This window comes from Cibotium barometz, chromosome 57 (genome assembly GCF_041138505.1).
Source record: "Cibotium barometz isolate CiBa-2024 chromosome 57, ASM4113850v1, whole genome shotgun sequence".
In the NCBI taxonomy this organism is placed as follows: domain Eukaryota; kingdom Viridiplantae; phylum Streptophyta; class Polypodiopsida; order Cyatheales; family Cibotiaceae; genus Cibotium; species Cibotium barometz.
In genome coordinates this window covers 11,699,568-11,710,800 of record NC_141102.1, presented here as the reverse complement: position 1 = coordinate 11,710,800, position 11,233 = coordinate 11,699,568, and the positions used below count along the sequence as shown (strand labels likewise).

Sequence of the window (11,233 nt, the reverse complement as noted above, 5' to 3'; positions counted from 1 at the left end):
TAAGCACTTCCTTTAGAAGCCCCGCTCCTTACACTAACATTTCAGGTGGGTAGGAGGGGATTTACGCACGTCCTTCAGAAACCCTGCTCCTTACCCTAAAATTTCGGGTGGGTAGGAGGGGGTTTCGCACTTCCGTCAGAAACCCCGCGCCGCACCCTAAAATTTCGGGTGGATAGGAGGGGAGACTCCCTATCCATGAGCTTGGGCGCGCGGTGGATGCCCTAAGTGTGTAAACCTCCTTTCACATTCCCACTAATTTGTTGTCAAACCACAAAAGTTTGCCCTACCTTCTAGAGTCCTATAGAAGATTGGGAGCGTGCATCTGAATCCTGAATCTTTCTGTTTGTATCTGCCCTCCCGGCCTCTGGTTTTTAGAACCCTAATTCCTCCCTCACCTCATTGCCTTTAAGTGCCTGTCAAAACCCTACTTTGACTCGAAAAACCCTAGCTTGCCTCGGCAAACCCTTTCCTGGGCCCTTTGTTCTTGCAGATTAGGTGAGAGGATGGTCGGTGGGATGAACAAGAGGGACGATGGATTACCAGCGATAAGCAGCACCAACATCTTCTCCGCTCTCGAAAGCCGCCGCAGGAAGTCTAGCAAGAAGCGATCGGACAAGGAGAAGACCGATTCCAAGAACAAAGAGGCGCAGCAGCAGGAGACGGCGCAGGTCTGGACCCCCACGCCTGTCTCTGTCACCTCCTGGGCCGATTGCGAGGAAGACGATGACGACTTTTTTGCAATGCCCGCCCTGCCGCCGATTGTTGATCAGCCTGCACACACCGCCCCCGATGCTTCACGAGAAGATTTGAGTCAGGTTAGGGTTTTGGTTTCTGGCTTCAACCTGGTTTTTCCAACGTCTGTAAGGTTTGTGCATGGCTGCAGTTCTTCGTCAAGGTCTCTCCATAATGGCCATGTTTGCATATCAGGGTCATCATCCTGTTTCGTGGACATACAGTCCTGCTTGTGAAATTCATGGCCGCTGCCATTACGTATCATTGCCGCATATACGTCGTTATGTATAAATATAATGATAGGATACGGGCAACACTGGGAGAAATTGTATCGTAGAAGCCGCATCCCGTCACCGCCAGGCTACACACCTAAGTGTATCTGGTTGCATTTTTATTAATCTTGGCTAATCATTGCCGTCATGGGTTTGATCTGCATTACAAAGATCTCTTCCTATACAGATCTTGGTCAAGTTTTGTCATCTTGCTAAGCTGTCTGTCTTCTTTCCAAAACTTTGTGATAGAGTTATTGGTTGCTATCTGCTTTGTGAAACTCTTTGCTCTGTATTGTAAAGTGTGTACATCTTCAGATTTTTGATTGGTCAGGGCCTCCAGAGATATCCAGTCTGTGTTATAAGCATGCTTATGTTAGGGTTATGATTTGGGAAGGGTTTAAAGTTCTTGTTTTGTTTTGTCAACCATGGGCGGTTTAGTCTTTGGTTGTGTTTGTGGCTCATATCTTGCAAAGCACATGGCTCGTGTCTTGCAAAGTCACAGGCTTCTTCAGGAGCGTACTTTATAAGAGATCATTATTTGCTTCCTGTTTGCAGCCCTTGATCCCAACAAAAAGCATGTTGGGGTGGGTTTCACTTTGCACTTTACCTATCCTGTATTTTGTTTTTTAGCTATCTGTTTATGCGAGTGCTTGGCCATCAAGGATCCATCTGCACCTGTTTTCTTCCTATATGTTCTTGAAAACTTAAAGAACCTGGGTATGTAATATGGCCCCCTAAGGAGTTTTCGTGACAGCATAAAAAGAAACGGAAGTTTTAGTCAAAGCTGAGTAAACTTCTACCTTATCTGAAAAATACCCACTAGCCTTGCATGTCAGCATAAGCATGCATTTTACTGATATCGGTTGATTCAAGGTATCGCATAACATGAATGTGCATTTTTCTAAGAGTTGACTGATTCAAGGCATTGCAAATCAATCTCTCTGTGTGTGTGTGTGTGTGTGTGTGTGGGTGGGAAGGTGAGCCAGATGGAGGGCTGGTGGAGTTATGCGTGTACGTTCAGTCCTGATGTCTGTGCGGCTGGAGGATCAGAAGGGAAGTGGTTGCAGAAAACAAGAGAAGGGGGAGGAGGAGCGGATTGACAAAGGAGGAGGTAAGGGAGGGGATCGGATTTCAGTGGTGGAGAAGAAAGCAGGAGAGGCCAGAGAGCACTATGTAAAAGGCAATGATGCCTTGTGCTAGCAAGGAACCTGCTGTCTGTGTGGCTGGGGGATGGCGGCAGTCTTGCTGGCCGAGACAGAGCGTAGGTGTAGGTGTAGGGGTGCAGCAAAGGCAAACGGAATAGGGACCTAAGGGATTCAGTTTTCTTAAGGTTAAGATAAAGTTTAACCTTGTGTCAATTAAGGCCTGCCCATTTAATTAATGCAAACTAAGCGTTTTTTGTTTTGTTATTCTCAAACAATGGTTTTGTTGTATTACCTGGTACCATGTTTGGCTTATCTAGTCTGCGTGTCAATATAGCATGTGAAGACTTTCAATATGTATGACAGGAAAGCGAAGGAGATGAAGAAATTGAGGAGGATGCTGATGAAGAAAATGAAGAGGAGGAACCAGAGACTGAAGCAACTGAAGTGGCTGCTGATGTGAAAGTGCCCCTTGTTGTAGCACAAACTGCTCGTGAGCCGGACAGGCAGCTGTCAAAAAAAGAGCTGAAGAAGAAAGAACTAGCAGAGCTGGATGCTGTTTTGGCCGAGCTTGGCCTCAGTCAAAAAGACGAAAAAGGTGATGTTTGTTGGGTTGATATTTGGAGCATTCAATCAAGCCTAATGCATGTATAGCTGTATTGGCTTCTCATTCCAGGCCATTCTTTAAGTTCACACATTGGCTGAGCTGAATTATGAATTTGGGCTGTTCTAACTTCTGAGGGAGGGATAGTACCGAGATTGTCTTTGTAATTTTACTTTCAATGTCGTAAAACTTTTAGCTAGTTTCTGATTGTTTTATGTTACTTCCTGTTTCAGATTCTACAGAACCCACTGAGGTTAAGGAAGAGCATGCAAATGGTGAAGTCCATGGGAAAGTAGAAAATTTAGGAACGGGGGCAGTTCTCACTGAAAGCAAAAGTTCTAAACGGCGGAAGGCCAAGAAAGAAAAACCTTCCAAGGAGGGCAAGGATGAGGATGACGCCCAGGAACCCGATGCCATTTTCAAAGAGGATGTATCTGTGGACGATGGAGAAGCCAATTCAGGGCCTGCAGATCGAAAGGAAGTCTTGAAAAAAATTTCATCAATGAAGAAAAAGAAATCATTCAAAGAAAGTGATGGAGCTGCTAAAGCAGCTGCAGCTGAAGCAGCTGCTAGAGCAGCAAAGCTTGCTGCTGCAAAGAAGAAAGAAAAGAATCACTACAATCAACAGCCGGTTAGGTGAAATGTGTAGCTAGCTACTCGAGGTGTTACAGAATGGTATGAAGCGGGTGACACGAGGACAGGTTCTGCTAGAAAGTGTCTGAAATTTGGCATCTTTCACTTCCAGATGATTTGCACCTTTGTAGATGAACAAGGCTGTCTCAATATGATAGCTCTGCCTCCAACAGCTGGAAAGCTTTTATTTTAACATCTTTGTGCTAGCTTTGTAGCCTTGAATTCTTTCGAGGGTCTTCTACATGTCAAAAACCCATAGGATCTCCTTGTAGAACGTTCTTGGTACGAGACTCCAAACCTGCAAACAAAACAAACAAACAAGAAGGGGGTGCAGGCCTGACTCACCTCCCAACCTCGACAGTCGTGGGCAAGCCCACAAGACTTGGTTGTCCCCACCGAGCCACGAGCTGAGCTAACTAGATGGACGTACCGACCAATCTCTACCTCGCGACGTCCCATACCGCCACGAAGCTACCCTCGCGGGCCTCGAGACTGTTGCCGGCCTCGGCTGCATAAAGCAGGTGCACGTTTGCACTAGATCCAGGCTCTTGACCATAGAGCTCTCACAAGTCATGCGAGACTCTATATTCCTAATGACTAACCTTGGCCATCCTTTTATAGGCTCCTGGTCGGTCATCGGGTGTCCACACTTGGGCGCCCGCTTGTCCATACTTGGGTGCTTGCTTGTTAGTCTATCCCTAACTTAGCTCGCCAATCAGCCTGTCTAGCTCCAAGCTTCCCCAAACCTCGAAGCTAGTCTTGTGTGCGTGTAGCACACGATAGATACACACTGTGCACATGACATACTCTCCTTCCTCTAAGAGCTCACTCCTGAGCTCACTAAAAAGCCAAGGTAATCTCTTTGAAGAGTAGTCAATGTCTCCCATGTAGCGTTCTCAACACGATCCCTCCACTTGTCTTGTATTCCGTGATAAGCATAATACGCAATCTTCTTTCACGAAATCCAAGAATCTTTTCAGGTTCATGTGGAACAAATGTCATGTCCTCGATATCTATGATTTTTTGAGGAGTAACTAACTGGTATGTTCCACCCAGTACTTTCTTAAGTCTACTGACATGAAATATAGGATGAACTTTCACATGAGAAGGCAAATCTAATTCATATGCAATTGAACCAATCTGTCGTGTAATACGAAATGGTTCACAGTATCTAGGGGATAATTTCGAAGATCGACCTGTTCGTAAAGTCTAGGAATCTTTCGGAACTCGCAAATACACCATCGTTCCTTCAGAGAACTCTCTGGGTGAACGATGTCTATCAGAATAAAATCTGTCTTGGTCTTGAGCACTTCTAATAGATTCTTTCGCAACCTGTAACATTTCTTGCATATCTTGCAAGAAATTACGTGCTGCGTCATGCTGAAGTCTTGAGAATCCCACTGTAATAGGTGATGTAGGTTGAAATCCTTACATAAGCATGAAAGGACTAAAACCTGTACTCGTATGCTTAGTATTGTTATATGCAAATTCTAGGAAGATAATCCTCCCATGATGAACTCGTCTTTTGGATACATATGCTCGAAGCATATCCTCCAAAATCTAATTCACTCTTTCAGTTTGGTCATCAGATTGAGGATGATCTGAGGAACTCAAATTCAAAGTTCTTTCCAACTTCCCAAATATAAATTTTTAAAAATCACTCATAAACTTAGAGTCTCTATCACTGACTATGTCTTGCGGTAAACCGTATAGTCTAAACAATTGGTCGATAAATTGTCGTACTAATTGCGTAGCTGTAATAGTCTTCCGGGTCGAAAAAAATCTAGTCATTTTTGTCAAGCGATCTACCACAACCCAAATAGAATCGTGGCTTTGATGTGTTCTTGGCAATTCGGCAATAAAATCCATGGAAATACTTTTTCATTTATTACTTGGGATTTGCAAAGGATGCAACAACCCAGCCTGTCTAAAGTGTTCAGTTTTATTTGCTTGACAAATTTGATACTTGAGAACATAATCTTCTACATACCTTTTCATCTTTGGCCAATAAAAAGTGTGTTTCACTAACGATAATGTCCTGTGTACCCCAGGGTGTCCAGTAGAAGGGGCGTCGTGACACTCCTTACGAATCTTGGACCGAATGTTCGAGATCTGTGATACACAAATTTTGCCATTATGGAATAGTAAACCATTCGGAATCATCCACTGGCCTCTTTTGCAGCCTGAATGGTAGGTTGTTCAGTCATCAAGTCTTGGTCAATCAATGAGCTCTCGTCTTGGATCTTCTGTCAAAATGGACCAAAATAACTATCAGTCTTGCAAAGCTCTCTCAATGACTGAAATAAGTCAGTAGAAATCTCGGTGAACAACAAAGTATTCACCTCTCTAATTCGACTAAGCGCATCTGCAACACTATTCATGGATCCTTTTCGATAACGAATCTCAAAATCAAAATCTTGCATTAACTCAGTCCAACGAGCTTTCCTTCCTCTTAAATCATCCGCATCACACATACTTGATTGACTGATGATCAGTCAATACTACAAACTTGGAGCCATATAAATAATGTCTCCAAACCTTGAGAGCGTGAATCACAGCATAAAGCTCTTTCTCAAGGGTTGGCCAACGAGATTGAGTGTCGTCTAGCTTTTTACTTTCAAAAGCAACAGGTCTACCATCTTGAAATAAAGCAACCTCGATGGCATAGTCACTGGCATCAGTTTCAAGAACATAAGGTCGATTAGGATTGGGTAATGCTAAGATAGGTGTTTCCTTGACTTTATCTTTCAAAAGTTTGAAGATCATATCCAGATCATTATTTCAAGTGATAGGCTGATTTGACTTACGTCATTGACCTTTCAACAAGTCGGTCATCGGTAGTGTGAGCTAAGAGTACTCCCGCACAGATTTTCGAAGAAAAACAACAAAATCGAGAAAAGAACAAAGTTGTTTCATTGTTTGTGGTATAGGCTAGTCCAGAACCTTCTGAACTCGATCATAGTCAATGCTTAATCCATCTTTGGTGATCTTGTGTCCTAAGTAAATGATGTCTCTGTCATAAAAAACTCACATTTACTTAACTTAGCATATAGTCGATTCTGTCTTAAAATAGATAAGACAATCGTGAGGTGTCTAACATGATCCTCAAGAGTACGATTATATATCAAAATATCATCTAGGAACAAAATCACAAATTTTTCCAAATGTTCACGAAAAAGATCGTTCATCATTTGTTGGAAAGTGGCTGGAGCATTGGTTAACCCAAAAGGTAATACGAGAAACTCGTAATGGCCATATCTAGTCCGAAAGGCGGTTCGTTCGACATGCCTTTCATGAATACGTATCTGGTGATAGCCAGTATGTAAATCTATTTTCGTGAAATATTTCGTTCTTGCTAACCGGTCAATCAGGTCATTTGATCTAGTGAGAGGATAACGGTTCTTAATTGTCAGCTTGTTCAATCTCTTATAATCTATACACATTCTCCAGGTGTTGTCCTTCTTTCTCCTAAGCAACACAAGTGTACTCCAAGGTGATTTACTTGGACGGATCTGGCCCATCCTTAAATAATCTTCGAGTTGTTTAGCCAACTCATCTTTCTCAACTTGGCTCATCCTATAAGGTGGAATACTGACAAGGTGAGCACCAGGGATCAAGTCAATACGATGATCTACTGTCCTTTCAGGTGGTAAACCCGATTGCAGTTCCTTAGGAAATACATCTTGAAACGAATCAGGTATCTTCTGTAATTCTTTGCTTTCAAATACACTTAATTCATTGACATCCATGGAACGTATGAGAAATGAAGAAAGTGGAATCAATACACAATGGAAAGCGGTATACAAAGAAGAATCCATTATATTTCCAAAATCAACTGTATTTACAAGAGGTCCCTGAGAGGGATGTATACAATCACCTAAGATACTAAACTAGCTGTTCCTATGTTGAAAAGAAAAAATATGACTAGACCAATCTATCTGGACTTGAAGAGTCTTAAACCACTCAATCTCTAATAACAAGTCTACATGTTCTGGGTGCATAATATAGCATTCTAGAGTATCTTTGTAGTCCTGAATCTGAATTGGTAGCATCTCCATCTTTCGATCCCATACTTGCCGACCTTGCAGGTACCTCATAGGTATGATCATTGGGTGTTGTATCAAGACTCAATTTTTGCACAAGTTTGTAGTTAGCAAAGTTGTGTGAGCTGCCAGGTTCTAGAAGAATGTGGATTCTATGGCCATTTACTTTTCCATAAACTCGGAGAAGATCATGCAAGCCAAAAACTTTAGAGTTGAACAAACAATCAGAACATGTACTAGGGCGAGAAAGTACAGTAACTGACGTACCTGTCAAAGACAACTGGTTAGCTGTCTTTGGCTTGGGTCCTGTGTTGGTCTTTCCACCCTTTTGCCTCGGGCACTCGCTACAATCTGATTTTGCACATAATCGTCGAAAAGATCGGCATCGGTGTCTTCCGTCGATCTTGCACAAGAAAAGTGCTAGAGAATTTGAGAGCTTGAGAGCTTGAAAACTTGAGAGATGTGTGGCAAGAAGCCCGCTTAAGGAGTTTATATAAGCTTCCCCAAAAGCAAACTTGAGCTTTTGCTTTTGTGTTTATATATATATATATATATATATATTCTATTTTCTTTTAAAAAAACACCTTTAAGCAATAAGTGGGACTTTAAACTCTTTAATAAGGTTCAATCCCTAAAAAAAAACAAAAGCTCAATTCGATGCTAGAATGCTTTTACGTTTTTTTTTCTTTTTTCCACTCGCCTAAAAATAGCACCGCCTGTTGAACAGTTGACGGCATGCGTGGACCTCTTGCGCACGTCACCCGCGTGGTCCTGAAGATGCTGCTCGACTGCTACGTGCACTTGAGGTTGTCGCCCGATTGCTTGTGACTAGCCAGAGAACCGAGCCGCCTACCTGCCTGCCTGTGTTGTCCACGTCGACAGTCCATGTGTTTGCGTCGCCTGTACACCTGTGCCACAGCACGAGTGCAAGCCCCGGCCAATAGCACCCGACTGTGCATAAAACAAGCGGCAATCCTTTCTCTCGCTCTCTCTCTCTCTTTCTCTTACAACAATAGCCGACTGGCTTTTTTGCTTTTTTTTTTCTCACAACAGTTCATACGACTGCAAAACACATCTAACTGTCTTCTTGCTAAACAAATCGACCCTTCCTAGACCACCATCTCCATCATCACAGGTTTCTTTGATGAAAAAGCAACATACCAATTTGAAAAAACAACAGTATGGATAAACTAAACAACAAGCTTCTTGAACACATACCTATCTTCCACCTCATCTTCTCTACCTACCGACTTACTCATTCACGAGGCACGCTCTGATATCATTGTCAAAAACCCATAGGATCTCCTCGTAGAACGTTCTTGGTACGAGACTCGAAACCTGCAAATAAACAAACAAGAAGGGGGTGTAGACTTGACTCACCTCCCAACCTCGACAGCCATACAAGACTTGGTTGTCCCCACCGAGCCACGAGCTGAGCTAACTAGATGGACGTACCGACCAATCTCTACCTCGCGACGTCCCATACCGCCACGAAGCTACCCTTGCGGGCCTCGAGATTACTGCCGGCCTCGGTTGCATAAAGCAGGTGCACGTCTGCACTAGATCCAGGCTCCTGACCATAGAGCTCTCACAAGTCATGCGAGACTCTATATCCCTAATGACTAACCTTGGCCACCCTTTTATAGGCTCTTGGCCGGTCATCGGGTGTCCACACTTGGGTGCCCGCTTGTCCATACTTGGGTGCCCTCCCGTTAGTCTATCCCTAACTCAGCTCGCCAATCAGCCTGCCTAGCTCCAAGCTTTCCCAAACCTCGAAGCTAGTCTTGTGTGCGTGTAGCACACAATAGATACACATGCCCTGGTATTTTAGCTGGAAAATTTACATCATGTTATGAAAGCTGTTTGCTTGATTCTTTTTTATCTTGTAGATGTAATATTGATGGTCAACTAAAGAGAGGCTGTCGTTTGGTTGGACATGCTTTGATCGTTTATGAAAAAAGCTTGACCGTCATGCTGCTTAGTCGGTCTTAGATTGAGCACTTTAAACAATGACTTTGGACGTTGTGTTTGATCGGTTAAATTGGCTTTGAATAGGTTTTCCTTTCTTTATAATGCGAGAATGGGCTTTAAATTTAGACATTGCTGGGTTTTTAAGGTTTTGAATATCCACTATATATAGCTTGTGATAATGAGTAACGTAATTTAAAGTGGCTCTCGAAGCTTCTTCTTCGGAACGTCAAGCACAAATTGCCGCGCAGATGCAGGCTTTGCAGAGCTCCATCTCTCTGTTGACCACTACCCTATCTACTCTTTCGGGTATGGATACCTTGGCCTCTGCTTTAGGCCTCAGCATTATTCCGCAACAGTTCGGGGGCGAGCACAAGCAGCGTACCAAGGAGATAGTGGACACTTGGTTACATAAGTGGCAAGTCCATTTTCAGTTCCATCCATATGACGATGGAAAAAAGATCCAATTAGCAGCAAGTTTCCTCTCAAGCAAAGCTTTGCTTTGGTGGAGAAACTCAGCCCTAAGCCAACGACTTGGGCACAATTTGAAGATGTCTTCAAGAAAGAATTCCTCAAGAAAGAGGATGATTATGATGTTGTTGCCCGGTTTACAGCTTTGACCATGACCTCACAGCACCTCACTTATGAGGTCTACCTCCAGAAATTTAGGGACTTGTATATGAAAGCTACGAAGATGGATCCCATAACTCTTTTGGGGTTCTTTGTAGTCGGTTTACCCGACTCATACCGTTTACAGGTTAAAAATAACAAATGTAAAACTTTGGACGAGGCCATTCATGCAGCTCGTATCTATGATGATACAATGGTCTCTTCCAAGTCTAAACCCGTTACCGAGCAAGGGAACAAGCACAAAATAAAGTTTTCCTTACCAATGGCTAACATGACTAAAGGAAAGTCTTTGGACCAACCTTCGAAGAATTCAAGTTGGACACCAGCAAAGAAGAAACATCTCCTTTTCAATCTTAAAGAAAGGCTTAACTTGTGGCAGTTACAAATTAGGGTGCTCTTTCTAAACAAAAAAGAAAACCATAGGCACTCGCTTATTTCAGTTATCAGAGCAAGGTCAAGCACATCTCTCGGAGGCATGCATCACTTTGAAGTGGCTATTTTTGGTCACATGTGTAGAAGCCTGGTCAGTAAATAACATCTTATACCTTGGTTTTGTTGATGAACACAGTCTTCGAAAAGTGCCCTATAATTTTTTTGAAAGTGTTCGATCATGCTTTTCGCATTATACGTTCAAGTTTGCAACATCGTGGGAGCTTGCGTAGTTATCAAATTATTTTGAGAAATGGTGCCCAATTATTTTGGTCCTGAAGGAGTAGCCTAGTGTAGGCTATTTTTAGGCCATTACTTGGAGTTTATATGTGCAACATGCAGGTAGCCAAATAGATGTCTTTCATGGCCTATAGAACTTGTTTGTTTCACACGTCACCCCACTTCTTCATTGTGCATTGTGTATATGCAAAGACCCTTTATGTGAGTGTGCAATTGGTCACACCACTTAGTTGTGTTCTCTCACATGGCATGACAACTTTTCCGATGACAGCCTTGGTATTAGTTTTGGCTTAGCACGTATCTTCTTTGCTACTTATTGTTCAAAAACACATCTTGGAAGAAATGGCCAATAGGGTAACCCACTTAAGTTTGGCATCGAAGAGAAGCTTGAAATATTGGTGATGGGTTGTGCTACATCTAAGAATAATCCTCACTCAAGAAGAGGTTGGATTTTTAGTGCAAGAATAGGAGCTGTGGCACAGAACAAAGGGAGGTGACGATGAGATATCCATCTTTCAACACATGACATGGTAGGACTAC

General features: G+C 42.9%; 1 protein-coding gene across 1 annotated transcript; it reads left to right on the top strand.

The window, feature by feature from the left end:
• The first annotated feature begins 299 nt into the window (after positions 1 to 299).
• Positions 300 to 3,578, top strand: LOC147606425 (uncharacterized). Its single transcript, XM_086791737.1, has 3 exons — positions 300 to 815; positions 2,513 to 2,744; positions 2,984 to 3,578. Exons 1-3 carry the CDS (start codon positions 504 to 506, stop codon positions 3,388 to 3,390), a joined length of 951 nt encoding a protein of 316 aa, XP_086647863.1. The 5' UTR covers positions 300 to 503; the 3' UTR covers positions 3,391 to 3,578.
• The last annotated feature ends 7,655 nt before the right edge of the window (positions 3,579 to 11,233 follow it).